This window comes from Halichoerus grypus, chromosome 11 (assembly GCF_964656455.1).
Source record: "Halichoerus grypus chromosome 11, mHalGry1.hap1.1, whole genome shotgun sequence".
NCBI lineage: Eukaryota > Metazoa > Chordata > Mammalia > Carnivora > Phocidae > Halichoerus > Halichoerus grypus.
Window position 1 is genome coordinate 17,930,276 of NC_135722.1, and position 25,348 is coordinate 17,955,623.

Sequence of the window (25,348 nt, forward strand, 5' to 3'; positions counted from 1 at the left end):
GGTTAAGCGACTGCCTTCGGCTCAGGTCATGATCCCAGGGTCCTGGGATCGAGCCCCGCATCGGGCTCCCTGCTCAGCGGGAAGCCTGCTTCTCCCTCTCCCACTCCCCCTGCTTGTGTTCCCTCTCTCGCTGTGTGTCTCTCTCTCTGTCAATTATATAAATAAATAAAATCTTTAAAAAAAAAAAAAAGACTTCTAGGATCAAAAGATTTAATTTTTACTTTAAAATGTGAATTTAAAGAAACCTAGAGAGACCAAACCAGCTCCCCAGGCCTGCTGATATACCCGCTATGATGACTTGATTTTAAGACTGAGGGAAGTCATAAGCACAACTTTATACTGCTTTAGGGCTACACAAAAGTTATGAAAGTAGAACATGCTAGAAATGAACTTCCTAACCTGTCTTTAATTATTTGGAATCAATACTCACCTAACTGTGCCTCTTTTGCCATCTGTGTCTCATGGATGATATTTCTTAAGATTTGCTCCTCCTGAATCAGCTTATGTTTTTCTAGGATCTCCTGCTGTCTCAGGTAGTGGTCATGCTGTTTTTGATATTCTTTCAACTCATTCAGTGTTCGCTGGAGGGATCTTAACATTTTTTAACACCAGAAAAAGTTACAGAGCTTTAAAACTGAATTTTTAAACCCACTTACTGCATAGATTTTTCTGGTCCTCAGCAATAATTGCTAGTTTTTTTTCTTTTAACATACAACCACTGTACCACAAGTTTAGAAATAATGGGGCAAAATAAATCTACTGTTTTATTAAAACTTAGAGGCAAAAAGAGGATGCAAAATTCTTCCCTTACATATGACTATCTTGACAGTAAATGGTGTGTTGGACTGTTCAGGTACCTAAAAGATACATAGCAACATAGTATAAATCTTGACATATTCAACAACTATTTCCCTCCATAAAGTCTGTGTTAGTTCCACAGACATTCAAAGCCACCTTCTCATCTTTTCTTTTGATTCTACGTAAAGACAAGGTTAAGAGAAAGGGCCAACAGTACCTTGCTCTTGAACTCTAGCTCCTTGGGTTTGTGGATTTTGGAAAAAATCACAGAAACCTGGCTTAGAAAGAAATATTCTCTACTACCTGGTATCAATAAATCAGCTGCCTGATTATATTTAATCACAAAATCCTTTCTACCTATTACATTGTAACACATGGAGATTTAGGAGCCGTACAGATTGTGTATGAGAGAACCAATTTGCTCAGCCAGGACAAGTTCTGATCAGGTGTAAGAGAAGCCAGGTATAAACAAGTAAGTGGTCATTCCTCCCTTTTCACCACATTATGCTTTAAATTGATTGGAAAATAAGGAAATGCAATAGTTTAATGAGTTCCAAATCTCCATTTAATTCTCTAATAATCAAAGTTGCCTCAAAACATTGAGGCTAATTCCATAAGAAGAACAATTCACTCCGAGTTATGTGATGTTTCCTAACAGGCCCTGCTACTTATGGAATCAAATACATTTTTATTAAGTACATTGCAAGGACCAAGTACAACAGAACTCATCACTGTACAATTTACAGAAATCTGATTAAAATATGGGCCAAATAATGTTTCTCAATGTCACTTAACTAACGTAACATTAGCCCAACCCTAGCAGCTAAAGGGGAGAAAGATCAAATACAGCACGTGCAAGTGATTTTACTGACAATGTATTCTGTGGAAATTAAAACGTAACCAAATTACTAATTATCTGACAGCACCCCCACTCCATCTGACTTCATAAAAGTAATCGATGGTCAAAAGTATAAAGACCTAAATGACAGAATTTACTGCAAACATTCTCTAGTTCCTGGAATTCATACTGTTAAAGATTCCTCTACACAACCCGAGTTGTGCTAACCCCCCTGGATCTGGAGAAAAGGGATAGGACTAGCAGTCGTGAAGAGGTGTTTTTAATTCTAAAGAACAAATGAACACTGACATCACCCTACACAGGTCTAACCTAAGGTTCTACAGTGCTAGGGCTTCAGTGAAATTTTCTCACCCAATTACCTATGTTGGGCTTCCAATTTCTGCTCGAGTTTTTGCTGACAAAGGACAGCATGCTTCCTCTTTATAGCTTGCTCAAACCCAGGTTTGGCCTGCAAAGCATGGTCATAACAGAGCACTGAGTGGTTATACTCCCCCAGCATCTGAAGAGACAAAAACAAACACACACATATACACACACAGAGGAGGAAAAACGTTAGCCACAGCGTGGGTGGATCTGTCCAAACCCCCTAATGACTTATGAGATCACACTTATATCTCACTCTATAGTGAACATTATTTTTGATCAGTGACCAAATCCATAACATAAGATATGCTGTAAGACCTCTTAACTAGAAAGTGTTGCTATCTCCAGAGGCATACTCTGCAGGAATTTATGATTCCTATTAATTTTTCTGTCAAGAGGCTAGGACTATTAGGATACATTATTGTGTTGACTTATTTTCCCCCAACTTCTTAATTTCCATTTCCTTTTCCTTGTTCAGACCAAAAGAGGAAGGGGAAAAAGTTATTTTTTAGTTGAAAATAAATTTTTTTAAAAAAGAAAATAGCAACTGGTTTGCTCATGAAAATAAAAAGTTATATTTACTGCATATATATTTCCCAAAGTGTAATAGCTGGTGAAGAAGTCACTGTCATCCAGAGCTGCATGGACCACAACAGCAGCATCTGCAGAGAAGTGCGCTCTGTGCAGAACATTTGCCAAGTTGACCAGGGCAATGTCTTTATTGTGCCTAAAAGAGAAGGAGAGGAGCAATTAGGTGTTAGGAGAGAAGTGTGTGCTCCATGATTCCATATAACTACTTGATAAGGGAAAATTACATTCGAAGTTATTGAACTTACGAAAATAACTTTGAGTGTACTGATAGATGGAGAAAATAATTTAAGAAAACATACTGTTACATTTTTATGTAACTGATGGTGCTTATTCAATCTGACAGCTACAAATTTTGCCACAGAAATAAGGTCAGGCAGACATTTTATGATTTTAAAATGTATTTAGGGCTCATCATTTGCTTTGAGAAAAATTTAATTTATGCTAATTCCTCCAGGCAAGGTCCGTATATTCAAGTTTCAAGTGAATCAGAGGGTGTCTACATCATATATTTTTTCCTTAATAGAAATCAGAAGAATTTTGTGCTATTAACAACTGTGAACTCTTTGACTTCTGTCATATTTTTGTGATGGGACTAAATTCTTTGAACAGGGGTAGAGGAGAGTGTAAGTACAACACAATGCTTCTTCATATTGTTTTCTTACATACTGCTTCTTTACCAGTCCTGAGATATGTGGAGAATCAGGAAGTCCAGAAAGGGAGAAATCTTACCTGGAAGAGAAGTGAAGTGCTCGCATGGCACATTCCACTACTTGATACGGCTCATTCTTTATTCTCCAATAAAATGAAGCCATGTTATACAGTACCCATGAGGAAGAATTCTAGAGATTAAACAAATAAGATGACAATCAAACACAACTCAACGCACTTTCTTCGACTTAGAATGTTCAAAATGAGCACCTTCACTATTCAGTCTCTGAATACCCCATCACTGCCCCCTGAAATTTAAGCTGAAGAGTAAGACATTACACCAATGAATAAGCAGGGGACAAAGTACCAATAAACTACACCTGTCAAAAGAGCCGCCTGATCATCAGTTGGGCAAGTTAAATGGCTTCAGGTGTCATCTCCACAGAGAGACCATTCAACTCCAAGCTCTTGTTCCAAGAGTTCGGAAATCAAGATGAAAAGCCCACCAAGTGGACCAAACTTGTTGGCTCCTATTTCAGGACTTTAGAAGTTAGGACCCAACCTACTTAGAAATGCCAGTTGTTCTAACATGAAATTCCTGAAATTAATAGTTTCCTATTTATTTAAATATCTGAATGAAGGTACATACATAAGCAAAAGACAGGTTTATCCTTTTGGAAATGATGAATTTTTGTTTGTTCTTCTTTCATCTGTGTTCACAATACAAACCTTTACTGCTAAAAATTGTCTTTAGTATGGAGTAATAAGTCTATTATTTAGAAATTCAAATAGGTTTGCTTCTTCTGTGGCCTGGATTTTTTCATTTTGTAACATATACTAAATTTCAACCACATAGAGGTCAAAACACTGAACTGGACCATGACAAAAACTCAACATAAATAGTTTAAGCCCATGCAGAGAAATTTCAAATTCAGCATGGCAAAAAAAATCATATAAAGTAAAAAAAAAAAAAAGTCATAAAGTTTAAGATAAACTGGGAAAAATATATATGACACCATTGTTTATTATCTTTAACACATAAAGAGCTCTAAAAAGAAAGACAAGAATACAAGACAAAATACAAGAGAATATGGGCCAAAAACATGAACAGAATTCAAAAGTACAAAACAATGGCCAATTAGCAGGAAAATAATGTAAAACTTAACAAAGAATATAAATAAAAAAAGATACAAATTTTCCTTTTACAAATTCGCAAAGATTAAAAAGAATACCAACACTCACTGTTGGCTACACTGTATATTAACTTCAGATATTAACTGTAGAAATGTTAGGTGAATACAGCATTTCTGGGGGACAGTTTGACAAGATTTGTGTAAAAAGCCTTAAAATATCATTACCCTTTGATGCTCAAAATTCCATTAAAATTTTATCTTAGGGGGTGCCTGGGTGGCTCAGTGGGTTAAGCGACCAACTCTTGATTTCAGCTGTGGTCATGATCTCAGGGAAATGAGATCAAGCCCTGCATCAGGCTCAGAGTTCGGAGCCTGCTTAAAGAAGCTCTCAATCCCTCTCCCTGCCCACCACTGCCCCCATGTTCTTGCTGGTTCTTCTCTCTCTTAAAAAAAAAAAAAAAAAATTATCTTCAGAATAACTAAGTTTTAACTATAAAGATGTGTAAAAATAAAAATACAAAAGACTACATTGTAAGACAGTAATTATCTGTTTTTTTACTTCCTCTTTTATAGATTTTTTAATATAGTCTGAATTTTTTCCACGAGGACAAATTGTTTTCTTCAAAAATCGTTATTTTTAAGATTAAAACTAAGTATAATTCTGCATTAATCAGCCTTAAGTATTCTTTTCAAGGAATGTATAGGATTTGCAAGTGATGCAAATGAGGGTATAACACTTGTGTAAGTGGTTAAGGGATATGTGTCACGTTCTTTCAGAACTGACTTATGACTTGGGTTTCAGTCTGTTTTGACAGCCCTTTGAGAAAGTTTTTTTTTCAAATCAACAAATGCTTTCATTTTTATCTCTTATATTCAGACTTTACGTTGTGAGTTGGGACCAAAAAATCTATTACAAATTCTACATGAACAAGTGAAAACACCGTGATTAAGTAGAATACTGTGTACATCATAGTATATTGGAAGTAAGGGAAAAATATATCTTTAAAGAAGAACTTTTTCTGTTAGATTTCTCATAAAATTTCCCCCACAAATTTATAAATGTTTGAATGTCACTATCAATACTTTCTTCTTTTCTTGAACACTTTTTTTCCTTGGCTCTTAGGAGACCACATTCTTCTGGATACCCTTTCGGATCTCTTCTGCTGGCCTCTCCCCCTTTGCTTGACAGCTAACTGTGGGAGGACCAAGGACTCAGACTAGCCTCGTCTCAAACTTCACTCTCCTCCAGATGACCTCATCTAGTCCCATGGCTACCAACACTCTCTACTTAATTATCCTCTATCTATATATCCAGCTCTGACCCCTCCTGGAGCTCAAGTCTCATTTAGGTATTTCAAATTTAATGTGACCAAAACAGACTCTATCTTCTTTTCCTCCACGCCAACCCTGCTCCTTCTTCAAGTTGCTCATGCCAAAACTTCAGGAATTATCCTCAATTCCTCTTTCCCCTCATACCCTACATCTAACTCATCAGCTTCTAAACTTCTAAACGTTTCCTGAAATAGTTTAAGTCCCTCCATTTCCAATACTAACCATTCTAGTCCAAACTATGTCATCTCTCTCCTGAACTACTGCCCATAGCCTTAGAACTGATCTCTCTGTTTTCAGTTTGGGTCCCTTCAGTCATTTCTCCATCTAAGTTTAAGAGTATATTTTTAAAAGTATTTTATTTTTTTTATTTTTATTTTTTTAAAGATTTTATTTATTTATTTGAGAGAGAGAGAATGAGAGAGAGAGAACACATGAGAGGGGATAGGGTCAGAGGACGAAGCAGACTCCCTACCGAGCAGGGAGCCCGATGCGGGACTCGATCCAGGGACTCCAGGATCATGACCTGAGCTGAAGGCAGTCTCTTAACCAACTGAGCCACCCAGGCGCCCCTATTTTTAAAAATATTAACTAAATTATGTCATTCCTCTGCTCTAGCTTCCCAGCACTCAGGTCTCAGCACACAGAGTCCTCACCCTAGCTTTCAGAGGCCTACTTATTATGGCCCTGGTCTACTTCTCTGGCTGCATTCCCTATCATCCTCTCCTTTGCTCACCAGGCTCCAACCTTACTGACCTTCACCTGTTACAGATTGAATCTTTGTGTCTATCCCTGCCCCCCCCCCCCGCCCCCATTTCTATGTGGAAGCCCTAACCCAGTGTGACTATATGTGAAGACAGGGTCTGGGAAGAGGTGATAAAGGTTAAATGAGGTCCTAAGAGTAGGGCCCTAATCCAATAGGGCCAGTTCCCTCATAAGAAGAGGAAGACATACCAGATCTCTCCCCCCACACATACAGAGAAGGGGACATGAGAGGACACAGTGAGAAGGTGGTCATCTGCAAAGCAGGAAGAAAGTCCTCAGCAGGAACCGAATCAGCCAGCACCTTATCCTGGACTCCCCAACCACCACAATTACAAGAAAGAAGTTTCTGTTGTTTCAGCCACCCAGTCTGTGGTATTTTATGATGGCAGTCTGAGCAGACTACTATACTACTGAGCTCATTAAGGCTTCAGAGCCTTTGCCTTGGCTTAGAATGCTCTTCCTTGATCTCAGACAGTTGGTTCCTTCTTCTCATTCAGATATTGGCTTAAATTTCACCTTTCCAGAGAGGATGATCCCAACTGTTCAATCTAAAGTAGCCACACAATTACCCTCTATTTTAATTTTCTATAGAGAACTTACCACTATGATCTACTTTCAACTAACCATCCTTTGAAGGATATTTTAAATCCTAGGCCAGTTTTCCTAGGTAGTTTTTATTACTCATCAAGTTCTGGGGCTACAATGTTTTACATTACCTTCAGAAAAACAAGATGAAGACAGTAACTTAACTACAAAATCATATATATATATATATATATATATATATATATATACACACACACACACGTATATATATGACGTATTTGAATAAACTCATGTTGCCCTTTCACATTTGAATAAACTCTATATAAATGTTGCCCTTTCACATTTTACTTAGTACCATTATAATACTGCTTAAAAACTAGCCTCCATTTTGGGGTGCCTGGGTGGCTCAGTCGGTTAAGCCTTCTGCTCTTGGTTTTGGCTCAGGTTGTGATCTCGGGGTCGTGGGACTGAGCCCTGCGTCAGGCTCCATGGAGCCTGCTTGAGATTCTCTCTCTCTCCCTCTTCCTCTGCCCCTCCCCCCGCTCTCGTGTGCTTGCTTGCTCTCTCACGCTCTTTCAAATAAATAAATAAGTAAATAAGTATCTTAGAAAAGAAAAGAAACTAGCCTGCATTTTGTGATACAACTCAGGCACAGAGAAGAGTAAAAAAAAACCAAAAAACAAAACTGTTTTGTAAATTCCCACATGTTATACGGAATGATACATTTCTTGGGTCCTATTATACAATTCCCTATTTCATGTTTTTAAAAGTAGATGGTACCTTAAAAGAAAATTTTAAGAAGACTTTATTGTTGGTGGTGATTCTTTTCTTGTCCAGAGAACAGTGACGATCTATGTATTGGGTAGATATTTCAAAGACACTAATGTTAAATTTTCTTTCACATTCAAAATATATAATCTAGCCTATAAGCCCTGCTGCTTATCTTGGCTTATAATTTGCTTTTTCATGAATTAGTTTATTTTTTTATTTTTTAAAGATTTTTTTATTTATTCATTTGACAGAGAGAGAGACAGCGAGAGAGGGAACACAAGCAGGGGGAGTGGGAGAGGGAGAAGCAGGCTTCCCGCCGAGCAGGGAGCCCGATGTGGGACTCGATCCCAGGACCCTGGGATCATGACCTGAGCCAAAGGCAGACACTTAACGACTGAGCCACCCAGGTGCCCTTCATGAATTAGTTTATTTTTTTATTTTTATTTATTTATTTATTTTTAAAGATTTTATTTATTCATTCAACAGAGAGACACAGAGAGAGAGGGAACACAAGCGGGGAAGCGGGAGAGAGAGAAGCAGGCCTCCCACAGAGCAGGGAGCCCGATGCGGGGCTCGATCCCAGGACCCTGGGATCATGACCCGAGCCGAAGGCAGACGCCCAACCGACTGAGCCACTCAGGCGCCCCCATGAATTAGTTTAAATAAACCTTTGGCATCCCTTCCTGGTAGAGAGGACTAGACTACCAATGTTTCTCCCGAGCTTTGAACTACATAGTTTACATTAATGTAATCATATTTAAAATCATTCTCTAGACAAAAACAATCTAGACAGGTTATTTTCTGAGAAAAAAAAGATCTTTTGTGCACAGAGTCTCCAGCTCTTTCAATCACTGATGACTTACCTTCTGCAGGCCTTCATGAATGAGGTGACCTATGTCATCTATACTTCTTCCTAGTCGTTTAGATAAATATGTGAAGACTGGATCTTCTTTAGGTAATAGAGGTGCAGAAAGATTAACTCTCTCTTGTACACCCTGAAGAGAAGAAGAAAAAAATTGAAAAAACAAAACAAAACCACATACACAGAAAAAAGAGATCACAAGATAAAAGCTCACAAGTAACTCAGTATCTTATAGCACTTATTTTAAAGGGGTTTTAAGAAATAGGAGATGTTTGTAAAATTATAAAGCTGTTTGGAAGGGGAGAAGAAAAAATATTTATAAGCAAGAGACTAAATTACAGAAAAAACGGAAAAAAAAAAATCCCAAATCTCTCTACTTACTCGCAGGTGTTGAAAAGCATGTATACTATATGGAAGTTCTAGAATTTTGGTACAATCAGGTTGCTCAGGGTCTGGAGGGACAGGAGATTCTGTGTCTATATAATCTTCAGGGCTAAAATCAAGAAGCCGGGAGCAATAAATGAATGAAAGGTGAAAAAATGTCTAATTTTTCCCTAACTGAACTATATTCTCATAGCATCTCATCTTTACAACCAGTATTAGTCATCATTCAACCTTTTTCACGCAGCAACTGTTGGGAGGCAGTATTTTAGGAGTTTAACTTAAAGGAGATAAATCAAGAGACAGAAAATAGTAGGAAGACCAAAGAACGTTACGATTATGAGCTTTTTAAAAGTTTTTTTAATATTCTTCCCAGAAATGTTAAACCAATTTACACTTCTGTTGACAGCCTCTCCACATTTTTACCAGTCACTGATTTTTAAATATTTTTCCCCATTTGATAGGTGAAAACTATCTAAATGGTTTATTTTGTACTTATTTGATCATTACTGAGAGAGAGGTTTTCCACATGTTTATTGGCCATTTGTATTTCTTTTACTATAAATTGTTCAATCTTCTGTGGTACTAAGTATTTTTAATTGATATTTAAGAATTCTACGTGTAGTGTATTTTGAACTTTCAAATTTCGATAAACTCATCTGTGATTGAAGCTTATCCTCATTAGATAAATAATTTCTTATTGATTTGAGAAAGGTCTATTCAAGAAAACATTAATTTTATTTCTGGAAAGAGAATTTCTTTACCTGATGTCTTTGCTTTCCAAAGTTATGTATGTGCCATCATACAGATCCAGGTCCCCTAAGGGCACTTTGGCTTTGATGCAGTCTGGATCTTCTTTATTATGTCTCTGTTCCAGTCCTGTATCTCTGTCCTCATTCTCTTCTATATGAATTTTTTGAGCAACTAATTGCTTCTGTTGAGAAGATAATGAGAACACAATGGATTTTTCTAATATCTCAGTCTAGATACCACATAAGAGAAAGGAGAATTTAAAATCCTCTATGTGAAGGAAGACAAGGATTCTGAACAAAGTAGTCCCCCCTTATCTGTAAGGGTATCTTCCAAGACTCCCAGTGGATGCCCGAAACCATGGATAGTACCAAACCCTATATATATCGTATTTTTTCCTATACATATATACCTATAATAAAGTTTAATTTATAAATTAAGCACAGTAAGAGATTAACAATAACTAATTATAAAATAGAACAATTACATTATACTGTAATAAAAGTTATGTGAATGTGGTCTCTCTCTCAAAATATCTTACTGTACTTTACTTATCCTTCTTATGATAATGTGATATAATAAAATGCCTACATGATAAGATGAAATGAAGTGAATGACGTAGGCATTGTGACATAGTGTTAGACTATTATTGACCTTCTGATAATAGGTCAGGAGGAGGATTATCTGCTTCTGGACCACAGTTGACCCATGGGTTACTGAAACCACAGAACACAAAACTGTGGATAAGGGGGAATTAATTAGTTGATAATAAATAAGCTTCTCTAAACAAGTGTCCATATATAGAAAATAACAGTATATGACATTTATGATAATGGCAGCTGAATACCTTCATAATAGGATCTCTGACTACCTATAAACTGCATCTATCAGCTTAACTTCCCTGGAACAGAATGGCTCAGCAATTAAAACTACCTTGAAGTGTCCACACATATTTCAGCCCTTCAAGACATCCAGCATGTTGATACTGTAGACTGGAATAATTTCCCCTAATGCCCTGTATTCCAGGTGAATTCCTGCTACTCACAATTTTTTTTCTTCAAACATATAGAGGAATTACATAAAAACCTAAGTTTCTACCACCCATCCACATCTACCATATGATAACATTTGCCATACTCATTTCAGATTTTTTAAAAAGGAAAAATAAGGGGTGCCTGGGTGGCTCAGTCGTTAAGCGTCTGCCTTTGGCTCAGGTCATGATCTCAGGGTCCTGGGATCGAGCCCCATATCGGGCTCCCTGCTTGGCGGGAAGCCTGCTTCTCCCTCTCCCACTCCCCCTGCTTGTGTTCCTGCTCTTGCTGTGTCTCTCCCTGTCAAATAAATAAATAAAATCTTAAAAAAAAAAAAAAAAAAAGGAAAAATAAGGTAGTCGAAACCTTTCTTTACCGCCTTCAAAATCCCTCTCTCCCTTCCCAAAGTTACCACTATCCTGAATTTGTTTGATGTATCACTTCTGTGTATATCTTTATAAAATATTACTATATTACTCTTATTCTCTTAAAATATTATATATATATGCATATATATACATATATATGTCCCAAATCAACATCTAGCATTGCTTTCCAAGCTTAAAAACTTTATGTAAACAGTATCATCCTATATCATTTTACAACTTATTTTTTAACTTTGTTTTTAGTATTTATCTACAGTGATCAGTATAGCTCTAAATTTTTCATTTTAACAGATGTATAAAGATATATTTATCCATTTTTCTATAAACCTTTAGGTTGTTTATCTTTTTGCTTTAAAAAATGCTGTGATAGGGGCGCCTGGGTGGCTCAGTTGTTAAGTGTCTGCCTTCGGCTCAGGTCATGATCCCAGGGTCCTGGGATCGAGCCCCGCATCGGGCTCCCTGCTCAGCAGGAAGCCTGCTTCTCCCTCTCCCAATCCCCCTGCTTGTGTTCCCTCTCTCACTGTGTCTCTCTCTGTCAAATAAATAAATCTTTAAAAAAAAAAAAATGCTGTGATATTCCTTTTTTTTTTTTTAAAGATTTTATTTATTTATTTGAGAGAGAGAGAATGAGAGAGAGCACATGAGAGGGGTTAGGGTCAGAGGGAGAAGCAGACTCCCTGCCGAGCAGGGAGCCCGATGCGGGACTCGATCCAGGGACTCCAGGACCATGACCCGAGCCGAAGGCAGTCACTTAACCAACTGAGCCACCCAGGCGCCCCAAAAATGCTGTGATATTCTCATAAAAGCCTCCTTGTGCACATGTGTAAAAGACCCAGAAGGGGTAAAAATATGGGATGCAGGGGTCATATGGAATGCACATTTTCTGATTTAGACACTGTCAATCTGTTTTTTAAAGTTGTTATAACCACTAGGATTTTACCAACAGATTATCATAATACCCATATCCCCACAAACTTACCATCATCACATTTTTAGTTTATGTCAATTTGATGGGCATTAAATGTTATGATTACTGGGGTAGACTGTATTACTATTAATGAATCTGCTGCAACTCCTTACAAAGGAGTCAACACATCACTGTTCTGCTTAATTCAGATGTGGCCAGTATGACTTACTTTGACAAATGTAACATGAGACGTGCCATTGAATCCTCTGAAGGGAAACATTTTTTAGAGCCAGTGTATGCTTTACTGTGCTCTTTCTTTTCCCTCAGGTACTGAGAATGGCAATATGCCAGACAGTGGCTGTTCTGTCAGCCTGGGTTCTGGCATTTGGACCAGAGTGGTATTTAATATGACCTTATTGTTTTAAGCCATGAAGATTACTGGGATGTTACTAAATGATCTGTTTCCACTTACTCATTCCCTCCTGACTCTTTTCCTGTAGGTAGGCTATACTATATACTGCCCTATGACGTCAGGCTTGCCCATGTGACTTGATCTGGACGATGGAATGTGAGTAGAAATGATGTCACTTCTAAGTAGAAACTTTAAACAGGCTTGTATGTTTGGTTACTCTTCCTTGAGCCTCCACCTTCCTCCATGAAACAGCACTGAGATTTTTGGGACTGTTTGTTGCCAATGCAAAAGTTGTCATCCACTACAAAATGTAGCCATCTTAACTAATGCAGTCATTAATGTGACTGAACATATTTTCATATGTTTATGAGATATTTTGTAACTTGACCTTCCAAGTATGCCTATTTTTCCCCCGTTTTTTTTTTTTATTGATTTGTAGAAATTTATGAAGAGTGATTCTGTAAACTCATTCCTTATCAGTTATAGGTACTGCAAATATCTTCTCCCAGCTTATAGCTTATGTTTTAATTTTGTTCATGGTGTCACTTGCTAAAGAGAAGCTTTTAGTCTTAAGATGGTCCAAACTATCAGTTGTTTTCTTAATTGTGATTTCTACGTTATTTAAGGAGTCCTTCCCTATCCTAATGTCATAAATAAAATATTTACTGATGAAAAACTTAACAAAGTAATAAGGTAAGGGCAAGCACTAGAATAACAGAAATGTGATCTATAGTTCTAATCCTTGTAAATTTATTTGTTAAACAAGTTGTGTCATTTGTTCGGCACAGTCTGCCACTCTACAGGATTTTGCTGACTGTATCTCCTAGGTCCATTTAATGAGTCCCTTTCTTTGTCCTCTGTATTTCCTGAATATTGATAGCAGGATCCAGGGGTTCTTAACTCTTTCGTGTCACAGACTTCTTTGGCAGTCTAATGAAACCTGTAGACCCCTTTCATTTTTTAAATACATAAAAAAAAATAGAATGACAAAGGAAATCAATTATACTGAAAATACTACTTGAAAGGTAGCAATACTCTTAAATTTTTAGTATGTTTGCCCATAAATTTTCTAACAGGATTTTAATTTATTCAGGTAGTTTTACCTTCTCCTAAACATGACAGAAGAGTCTAACAGGCTTTACCTAATCACTGAACATGCTTCAACCCAACTATGTATTATTTTTACCTAGCTTTACCTTTCAAAGTGCAAAAAATAAATAAATAAGTTTAGCAACTTCTTCATCAGTATTTTTACTCATCATTATACATCCTATGCATATCTACTGGGTTTACTTTTCTTCTTGTAGAAGTACATCTTTGATTTTTTTTAAAAGTGAGAGTCTGCAGTAAGTAAACTCTTTGTCAGAAAACATCTTTGTTTTGCCCTCACTCTTGAATGACGGCTTATAGGAACATAAAATTCTAGTTTGATTGATTTTCCCTTAGTACTCTGAGGCTACTCCTGCACTGTCTTCTGGTACCGTAAGAAGTCCATCTAGTTGTCACGACTTTGTAGATAAATGGTATTATTTAGTTTCATGGCCTTAAGTCTGTATTTCAATGTCTAACAAATACATATCTGCAGCCTGTACCTTTACCCCAGAGTCCCCACTACCTTAATCAAAAACTGATGGAATCAACGTTTTTCATTTTCGTTTTCATTGACATGGTGAATGGCATTTTCCTCCTTCATATACTCTCATTTAAGTCTCTTTATATTATATAATACTGCCTCTTAAAACAAGAATGGCAATAAACATATACAATGTGTATATGCATCTGAAAATAAAAACGATTTTCTGCACCACTGCACTCTTTGAACACCGTGTTTAAATAAAAACAGATAAAGCTTCCAAGCATGAAGCAGTATAAATACACCTCTTGTCTTATTCTTACTTTTTCAGATAACTGATGTTGTTTGTTATTAAGCAAAATCAGTTTATGGAAATCAATGATAGAAACAAAAAGGTTGCACTTTATTAGTACGAATAGATTTCAAGTTTTCAAAGTGCAAAGTGATTAATGCTTTCACCTCATCATAAAAAACACACAATAACAAGACCCTACTTGGGAATTAATAAAAAAATACATTTTTTATAGAGTATTGAAACCATTTTTCCTTTTTGTATTTTACCCAAACTCTCCTTCTAAGCATATGCAGAGAGCTTATTCCTTTTCATACTTGATGGAAAAACTTATACATGGAATCCCTGTTCAAGGATATAGTCAGTCAAGAATCAGGCAAAACCCAGGTTAGTCTGTTTCTCTTACTATTGCTCAAATGTCATTCCAATTAGATGTTACTTTTAAAAATGTGATTAAAAGTATATATGAAACTGAGAAGAATCGGGCTTAAGAAATAATGAGCTTTCATTTTTCTTTGAATACAACAGCTCCTGTGAAATGCAACAAGTTTCAGCTGCGTATCACATTCCCATTGCCTCACCTCCAATTCTTTGAGGTAGTTAACTGTTGTTTCTTGTCTCATTAATATGACTAAGTCATGGGGATGCTTCAAGTTCATTGGTGAATCCACCTGCAAGGAAGCAAGCAAGCAATAAATAAAGCTCAGATTTCATCAACATTTGTTCGGATTCATAAAGTTTCCTTTAATATGCTTTAAATTACTGTTCAACCACCATTATAATCAGTATTAGGTGCTCAGTAAAACTCAAGGGGTATTTCAAAAGCGATTGCACATAAATTTCAGCAAAGAGAATGACATGTTTAATAGCTGCCCCTTGAATTCCAACATTAAAGAGTAAGTTTTGAAGCTAATATTCTAACTTGGTCAGTCATATAAGAAATATTCAAGAAGAGAAGTATTTGGCAACAAATGATAAAGTAAATTCCTTAAAAAGATAATTCACACCTATAATAATAAAAAAGGAATTGTCTTGTCTTGACAGAACATTCCATATCTGAACAGGTTTAGAGTGATAAAAGGAAAATCCTAAAAGCACCTATTTTTGAAGGCTATTTGTGGAAGCCATAAATCAAAGTTAATATAAAATAATCTTGAGATTTATTATTTACAACTCATGTTCTCTGGGTCATAAACGGGTGACTATGTTGCTGAAGATGTAGGAAAAATGAACCCTCATATGCTAGTAGCAGGCTTATAAATTTGTTCTTGTTGTCTAGAGGGTCATTTGACAACATGTATCAAAATGTTAAAAGTGCATACCTTTTGATATGACAATATTAACTCTAGGAAACTATCCTACAGACATTCTTAAACAAGTAGGCAAAAATAAACACAAGGATGCTTACTACAACACTTTTAGCTGCAAAAAAAATTAAACACAACCTAAGTCCATCAATAAGGGAATAGGGAGGGGCGCTTGGGTGGCTCAGTTGGTTAAGCGTCAACTTTTATTCTCAGCTCAGGGTCATTATCTCAGGGTCATGAGTTCAAGCCCTGCATTGGGCTCAACTGGGTGTGGAACGTACTAAAAATAAAAAATAAGGGAATAGGGAAATCCACTATCTAAAATGGATATAGAAAGACTAGATCTACTGTCATGGAAGGATGTTCACAATGTATAATTAACTAAAAATAAAGAATAATAAGTATACTATGATATTTTGTTTAAGAAATTACATATATATATTTATAGATATAGATATAAACATGTCTCCATATGCACAAAACTAAGTAACTTTATAGTGGTTTCTTTTGGGAAGAGGGATTAAGAAGAGAGGCACACTCACGTCTATATAGTTGTATATTTTTAAACTGTTTATAATGTAGACATAATACATTTATAATAAAGAAAAAACAACACACACGTGGACATACACACATGGTTTTTGAATTTCAGAAAACTCTGACAGTGGCCTTGGTACCTAAGGGATGAGATAAAGTTCCTGCAACCCATGGTGCTAGACTGGAGCTGTCAAATTATATACCAGCCCTTCAGGAAGTTCCACTTTGAGGAAAAACTATCTTTTTGTAACCTCTAAGAAACTGGTATCAACTCAATTAATCAAATTGAGAGCTAGCTTTTTTTTTTTTAAAGATTTTATTTATTTTTTGAGAGAGAGAGAAAGAGAGCGAGCATGCGTGGGTGAGTCGGGGGAGGGGCAGAGGGCGAGAGAGAATCTCCAGCAGACTCCATGCTGAGCACAGAGCCCTACCCAGGGCTCAATCTCATGACCCTGAGATTATGACCTGGCTTAACCAACTGAGCCACCCATGTGCCCCTAGAGCTAGCCTTTTAAGTGCAGAAGGTAGGCTTGCATAGATCTTGGTGATAAAAGAGTCTATTAAAAGAAAGATTTTAAAGAGAAGAAATAAAAACATGAAATAAAGTTGGACAGTTGCTTTAATAATATGCATTAAATTGGACAATGTTAAGTGACTACAGATAAAACTCATCTGCCTTTGCTCATTCTACCATCTCAGAGACACCAGAGGAAAAAGAGATTCTAGTCCAGAGTAACTTCCATACTTTTATTGCAATTATCTGAACTACATAATTATTACTGTATAGTTGTGAATAATTATCATCGCCCATGGTCTTGCTTTTAAGATGAGATCCCTTCACTGCTCCCCTTGGCCTTCCCACTATATTGGAATCTATATCAAAACTAGACTCTGAATTTAAAGGCATTAAAAATACAAAAGCAAACCCTATAGTACTTGACCACCTGAGCTGTAAATCTCCTCTACCAAACAATCAAAGCTAGCAAAAGCCTACAAGCAAAATGCTAGGTTTATCTCAATAAGAAACAGAAAATTTTGCTTCTCTTTTCATAGTATTTGAACATATGCCCAACAGTCAAATGCATGTAGGGCAGGGAAAGCTACTATAATGGATTGAATATGGACTGATTTAACTCCAAAGCCCATCGATCTTTTTTACAACAATGTAATAAATTACAGCACACCATAATTTTTATAGAAGAAAATGTAAAAGCTACAGCCAGTGGCCAGATTACAAAAGAACTTTTCATAAGGATGCCAAAGAAAGTCTGCTTACTTTGCTACTTTGTCCAGAACTTTAAGAGGTAGCTATTTAGTACATGACTCTATAAGGATTTTTAAATGAGGTTTTTAGGGAAAAAAAAAAAAAAACGAGATGGGGGAGGAATGAGGGAGTATGACATTCTAATTCCAAAATACCTAAACAATCTGTTCACCTGATATTTGGAGAACTGCAAGAGGAATGAAAGAATGAGATAAATGAAGATTTACACTGAAGAAATACTGAAAGCACACTCTTAGTTTTAGATTAAAAGGATACTAGCTAATCAGGGCTTTCTCATATTTGAAAAGCATGGGATTGGCCAACATTCAATTGTGAGGAAGTACTTTTCATTTCCTTGAAGCTTTAAGTTCAACAAAGATATAAGAGCTAGAGGAGGTATAAAGGTAAAATTATTAGCAGAAGGAAGGAAGTCAGCCCACTGACAGCTGTGCTTCTCTTTTAGACATGGCAGCAAATGGCATGAATCTTTGCCAGACAAAGGTTGGTTGCAGATTTATAGCCTGACATGTATTTTTATTGAGGTAACCTCAAGTTCTTAAAAGTTAAGGCTTTATAATTATCTTTGGCAAACGCCAATCGGCTTGAATTTCTCTCCTTTTGAATACCTCCCCTCCTTAGGTTACAAAAGAGAGTATGCCTGTAAAGACTACAACATCCATTCAGCCAATGAAGGTTTATTAAGCCTCTATAAACCAGGCCCACTATGTCAATATTTGAAGCCTATGTACTCCAATTTTATACACATTGTGAATGCCTTCAAAATCTTTAGCATTTAGAAGAGGCTGCTATAAGCCCAGGAGCAAAAAGTGACAGGAATTAGAGTGGTAGGTTAAAAAGGACATGACGTATACATAAGACCTCAAAGCACCTTATGGCTTTTTCACAAGGGACAAGCAACCCTACAAACGTCTGTTACTTCACAGCATAATAAATGATACTTGTAATGACCTGAATCATAAAGAAAAAGGAATTATTTTCAATTTGTTCTACTTAAGATGGTGAAAAAGTATGAAATATATTTTAGAGCAAAGTTTATACTGAAGGGAAAAGCTGACCAAATATTTGGAAATTAGCTATATGAAACTGTATTATACAGAATGATTCATTCTCTAAGAGTTCTCAATTCAATTTCATTTTTCTTTGAATACATTATATAAGTACATGTGTCCAATTATATATAACAGCAGTAAATATCTTACTCATATCAAGTTCATTTTCATATATTTCAAAATTTGCTGCTGTTTCTATCATTAATATCTACATTTCTAATCTGGAGCCCTACCTCTGTGAATTCAATAAATTCACATGGTAACAGGGGAATGTCACTATATAAGGATAATTACTTCACTGCCAAATCAAATAAAGGGTGAACATTTTAAACTTAAAATAACCAGTCTAAGGGTATAAACATTTTTGAGTTCTACAAAAGCATGAGTGAGTCCATCACTTTCCACTGGTCCTTTATGACAGGAAATTGATCATTTCCATTATAATATTAATTCCAGCTCTCATATGCAACTTATTCTTCACATATGCTCAACATTCTTACCTCTTACTTTTTGATGGTATTCAAATGAGTACATGAGAGCAGCATTACTGAAATCTTATATTACGCCGTACCCATTTTTAAAAAATTCCCTTTAATTAGAAACTAGGGATGGAATATTTTAAATCTTTTATTCAGAATTTTGGATCATTTACTGAGACAGTATGATGGAAAACATAAATAAAAATCTTCAAAGCAATGAAGATTTTACCTCTACTTTAAGTGATCCCACTTAGTGGGTATTTCTAGTGTTTGCTATCTAGTATCTGCAATTCCCTTCTTGTGGAAAAAACACCTGCCTTGCTCGGCTGGAAGCATCTTTCCCCACATGGGAAGTCCTAATCCCAGTGAATTCCTTTCCCTTGGTCATGGTGATTATCTCCGAGAAGGGACATCAACCAAGTGGTCAGCTGGCACTAAGGAGACTGTAATCTAGAACTTCTGTTTGAGTTATGGGGACCAGTCATCTTGTATTCACAGGGGCCTGAGTATGGGGTTAAAGAAATGGAGAAATGAAGACAGAGGACAAACCTATCATGGTTATACTGTTTCAGCCATGGATCAAACTGTGTCTGCAACACTTAGAATTTGTTCAAACATTCCAATAAAAATTTTCAATATAGAAGTCTTGATGCTATTTCTAAACATCTGCTGAATTTTCTTAAGCCCTCTGCCTAGGGTATCCTCTTACTCTTCTGGCTCTTTTCAGACTTTCTCTCCCTTTGCACATGCTAATTCTCCTACTTGGAACACTCCTACTTGGAACTCCTACTTGGAACATAACCTTATGCTTTTGGTGAAAGCCAAATGACTGGGCTCAAATGACATTTCTTTTGTGAAGCCATCCTTCTCCTGAGCTCGCACGGTACTCTTCACATGCTTCTTTAATACTGTTTATTATATTGTTTAATTATTGTATGTCTGTCTCTCCAAAAAATTTTTTTTTGTATTCGTCTTTCTACTTCCAGTACTTAATAGGCTTTCAGGTACATGTCAGACACTTAATACACTGTTGATTGCTTGATGAAGTTGTCTGATGTCACATCTGTTAGAGAATCCATCTCCACCGGCATTATCATTCAGTGATGACTATCTGTAAAGGAGGCCTATGGCTAGGCCTCCAGGAATCATGACAAAATAAGTCCTTGACAGGTCTATGACTAGCTGTGTGACCTAAAGCAAATCACTTTCCCTGCATAGGCTTCTATTTCCTCATCTATAAACTGAGGGGACCCAACCTGATGACTTCTAAAGTTCCTTATACTCTTCATATCCTACCTCCATAAAAGATTTAACATTACCGGGCGCCTCGGTGGCTCAGTTGGTTAAGCAACTGCCTTCTGCTCAGGTCATGATCCTGGAGTCCCGGGATCGAGTCCCGCATCGGGCTCCCTGCTCGGCAGGGAGTCTGCTTCTCCCTCTGACCCTCCTCCCTCTCATGCTCTCTGTCTCTCATTCTCTCTCAAATAAATAAATAAAATCTTTAAAAAAAAAAAACAAAAAAAAAACATTACCATAAAAGCATGACATTTTTACCAGTCTCATGCACCACTGAAGTAATCTAATGTTCAAATGAATGAAATGATCATTCTTCCAATTTGCCCGGATAAATTTGTACTCATTCTAGGTAGGGAGTATTTCCAAAGCTGCAGCTAAAAGCTTCTTTTCAAACTGTCAATTTGTCAAATTAAACCAAGGTTCCAATTAGCAGTGGCTATTTATTTCTGAGCAGTTAGGTTGCTCATTGTATCATGGGCAAAATTAGCTCTCCCTGTCCTTATGCCACTTAATTCTAACAAAGTTCAACTGAAAAAAAAAATCTCTTTTCTGATCATAAGCTAAATATGTATGTTATTGAAAAACAAACACATTATGGATAATATAAAGAAAATTAAAGTTACTGGAAATGTTACCTTCCGAGATACCTGTTGTCAGATAACTAATTATGTCAGGATAACTTCAACGCGCGCGCACACACACACACACACACACACACACACACACACACAGCTAGGTAGATAAATATTTTTACAAAAACAGGATCATATTTACTATATTGTATCCTTCCCTTCTTCACTCTTTCTTAAATTTTATCAGATTTCTTCCTCAGGAATATAGATCTACATCATCCTATTTAGTTAATATTATATTAAAGTTATTTATCCAGTTTCCTACTAATTAAAATATGGGCTTTTAGTTATTCTCCCTTTTTAACAATATTGAGATGAGTATCCTTATAAATTTTTTTGATTGCTGCCTATTATTTTCTTCCTAAAAAAGGAACTGCTAGGTTAAAGGGACTGCACTTTTAAATTTATATTTTTTGCTAGTTTTTCTCCAGAATAGCTGAATCAACTTAAATTCCTAACAGTCACTGAGTTTCTACACACTCTTAAGAACACAGGGAAAAGGATGAATACATTTTAATCTCTTTATTGGCCATAGGTATTTCTTCTTTTGTGCACTTACAAAAAAATCTTCCTCATTGCCTCACTTTAAATCCATCTGATAGTTTACATCACAATTTTATGAATGGTGGTTTCTAGATGGTGGGACTCTAGGTGATTATCTTGTTTTCTGACTTTTTCTAAAACAAACACATATTTCTTTTTTTTTTTAGTGTTATCTACCGGTCTTTTTTGAAAATGAAACTTTAGAGTGCTATACATGCATTTTTAAACAGAAAACAACTGTAATGACAAATAAGCTTAGGTCTGAGGAACAGTCTTGTAGCTTTTCCTTATATATTCATAGAGAAAAAGTTCCTCTCCCATATGTGGGGCCAGGCAAAACACTTCAAAAAGGTAACATCTTTTGTATTTTCTTGTTCCTTACCTTACTCTCCTTAGATTTTTATCCTTATTTCAAATCTAGTTCACTACCATTTTCAAATGACTGCCCAAAGTACCCTCACCTTTGTGACTCCTGTCAGGCAAATACAGGGGCAAGCAAGATGAGTTTAGAGGGATGGAATGAGGGAGACAGAAGTCTGTTGCCTGACTTTGCATGCAATTCTTTCTTCAGGATTTAAGTCTAACCATCATGGACCTGCACCTTCCTCCAGGTCAAGAGAAGTTCACAAACAAAATACCAGTCCAGCCTCACCTCTTGAGAGGGACTTACATGGGCTCCTGGTTATAATAATTTTCAAAACTCTAATATAGGAGATATTTTACTAGAAATACTATCAGATCAATAAAACACTATCATTATGAACTGTCAGGACTTGGAAATATTTTTGTTAAAGATGATTTTTTTTGCCATTAGGGTACTTGTACAATATGGAATTTTAAAGAGAAATTTAAAAACATGCCTCAGTTTTATATCAGAAATCAGGTTATCAAAACTAAAATAAACTTTAAACAAACAAAAATACTAAATCTTAATCATCACATGAATTTTAATGGCCTTATATCTCTATTTTCTAATGTTTTACCCTCAGATTTTACCTTCTCATTTTCACAGTTCTTGGAAGATGAAGTTGTAAATGCTTAAATGCACTTAAAACAATCTAGGTATTTGAAGTATATCATACAGCTATAATCTAGATTGGACCATGTACAGTGTTGCAGCCAGTTTTTTTAAACACTTTTTATTTATTTATTTAGAGAGAGGGGGAGAGAGAGAGAAAGCACAAGTGGGAGAGGCAGAGGGAGAGCCAATCTTAAGAAGACTCATGAGCAGGGAGCCTGACACGAGGTTCAATCTCATGACCTGGAGATCATTACCTGGGCCGAAATCAAGGACACTTAACCAACTGAGCCACCCAGGCGCCCCTGTTGCAGCCAATTTTATGAGAACATTCATATCACACAATCACCATGTCCTAACTGAAAGCAAGTTAATAACCATTTTCAACATGAACAACAAACGAACAACTTCTTATAAAAGCGCTAGCAGTCTACATGTTCTGATTTGTGTCACCAGGAAACATACAAGTAACAAAATGAATAAAGTAGACAATTTACAACTTTACAAGAAAAGAAAACGAAATGCTGGATCAGGACTCAAGAGTCACGGATATTTCTCATTTGTATATTTATGATATTCTTGTAAATATATACAGAAAAATGTTGCTGTGCAGTTAGAGCTATTTTATATTTAACTCAGAAGTGACTCTCATTCCAGCAGCCAATATTTATCAAACAGAATAATAGCCCAACAAAGATGTCCATGTCCTAATCCCAGAACCTGGGACTAGTTAGGATACATGGCAAAAGTTAATTAAAGTAGCTGATGGAATTAAGGTTGCTATTCAGATTACTTTAATTAAGACAGAGTATAACCTGATTATCCAGGTGGGCCCAATTTAATCACAAGGGTCCTTAAAAGTGAAATAGGTGGGTGAAAGAGAGAGACGTCGCTAAGAGAGGTCAGAGAACAGGGCCAAGAGCCAGGGAATATGGGTGGCTTCTGGAAACTAGAAAAGGTAAGGAAATGGACTCTCCCCCAGAACCTCCAGAAAGATATGCAGCTTACTGTCCCCTTGATTTTAGCCCAGTGAAACATGGGTTGGACTTCTAACTTACAGAACTATAAGATGTTAATTTTGTGTTGTTTTAAGCCACTAACTTTGTGGTAATTTTTACCAGCAGCAAATAGAAAACTAATGCAAGTACCCACTAAGTTCAAGGCACAATGCCAGGCTCAATGGTGATAAAAAAAGCACGTGTGAGCTTGAAAATTCTTAGATGGATACTATGGACTGAACTGTGTGTCTCCCCAAAATTATATGTTGAAGCTGTAACCTCCAATGTGACAGTAATTGGAGACTGGGCCTTTGAAAGGTAATTAGTTTAGATGAGGTCATACGTTTATATGACAGGATTGGTGCCCTTATAAGAGGAGACATCAAAAGCTTGCCTTCTCTTTCTCTCTGCCATGTGAGGACACAGCAAGAATGCAGCTGGTCTGCAAGTCAGAAAGAGAACTCTCACCAGAACCTGATCACTCTGGCACTCTGACCTTGGATTTCCAGACTCCAAAACTGTGAGAAAATACACTTCAGTTGCTTAAGTCACTCAGTTTATGGGATTTTGTTGACAGCCAAACTAAGATTTGTTAAGCAAATACTGGAAAAGGGACACTAAAATGAGTGCCAGAAGTTGAACCTTAATTTTATCATTACTCAGGCGATGGCAAACTCAACAGTCAGGAAATTATTTTGCTATTTCATGCTAGAAATCACTGCTGTAAGACACCACTGAATAAAGTTCAACTTGATTACTCATCAAACAGTATTAACATGGGGGGGGGAGGGTCAGCTTGACTAATTTCTTTTACTGCAATCCCAACAAGTGTGAAGTAAGCATTAATGACAAAGGTTTAATTTTTCTATGAAGACAACAAAATCAAACTGAAGGCTCCTTTTTGTTCATACATACTTCCACTGATGGGCACAACACTGTTTCGCTAGGGCAATGGATGGGATAAGGGGTCTTTCACTAGAATCGGATTATATAAACAAAGATTTGACATATCCCAAACACTGTTGGGCATTTTCAAACACTCCTGATGTAGTCCTTTAAAAGGAGGATTCAGCAATATCTAAGAAAATTAAATATGCATTCTTCAAACCAGGAAATTCCATTTCAAAGAATTCATCTTACAAATATAGTCACAGAAGCATGCAAAGATCTATGAATGAGCCTGTTCACTCACTGCAATATTGTTTGATAGTAAAAGCCTGGAAACAATCTAAATGGCTATCATTAGGGAACGGGTTAAATAAGTTACAGAAGAGCCATACAACCAAATACTATACATTTTTAAGGGTAAAGAGAGTAGCTTTTCATTTCTGACAGATATCTACCTCTTATTAAGTGAATTAAAAACTAGTCATGAGATAAAATGTTTCCAGTTGTGGTTTTAAAAAAATCTATATGAGGGTTTGCATGGGAACTTTTTGGAAGAATACACAAGTAATTCTGTGATTACTTCCAGGAAGGACTGTGAGTGGTTATGAAACTTCCACTTTTCATTTTATGTCATACTAAGTGCTTGAAAAAAACGTTTTGAACTATGATCATGTATTTTAGTTTTAAATTCAATTATAAAATTAAAAAATATATTGGTGTATTATAGATAAAACTACAGAACTATTTTTCTTTATACTGGTAGTAATGCTTAGCAGTACAGAGAAGAGAACAGAGCCTAGGATGGGATCTGAGCTGGAGTTCACACACTGCCACTTCCTACCTTAATACCTGTGCAAGGAGTTTAACCATACTCAGCCTAAGTTTCTGTATTTAATAGAGAGATCAATACCCATATCTT

General features: G+C 36.4%; 1 protein-coding gene across 4 annotated transcripts in view; it reads right to left on the reverse strand.

Moving 5' to 3' along the window:
* The window catches only part of TTC17 (tetratricopeptide repeat domain 17), a 115,671-nt gene that overhangs the window by 79,056 nt on the left and 11,267 nt on the right, over nt 1–25,348 (reverse strand). For all 4 annotated transcript variants that reach the window (XM_036097677.2, XM_036097676.2, XM_036097678.2 and 1 more), the window contains exons 2-9: nt 14,979–15,068; nt 9,811–9,980; nt 9,047–9,158; nt 8,667–8,798; nt 3,341–3,450; nt 2,603–2,747; nt 2,017–2,156; nt 431–591 (exon numbers count right to left, since the gene is read on the reverse strand). In XM_036097677.2, coding sequence (XP_035953570.1) covers nt 431–591; nt 2,017–2,156; nt 2,603–2,747; nt 3,341–3,450; nt 8,667–8,798; nt 9,047–9,158; nt 9,811–9,980; nt 14,979–15,068 — 1,060 coding nt within the window. The remainder of the gene's footprint in view (nt 1–430; nt 592–2,016; nt 2,157–2,602; nt 2,748–3,340; nt 3,451–8,666; nt 8,799–9,046; nt 9,159–9,810; nt 9,981–14,978; nt 15,069–25,348) is intronic.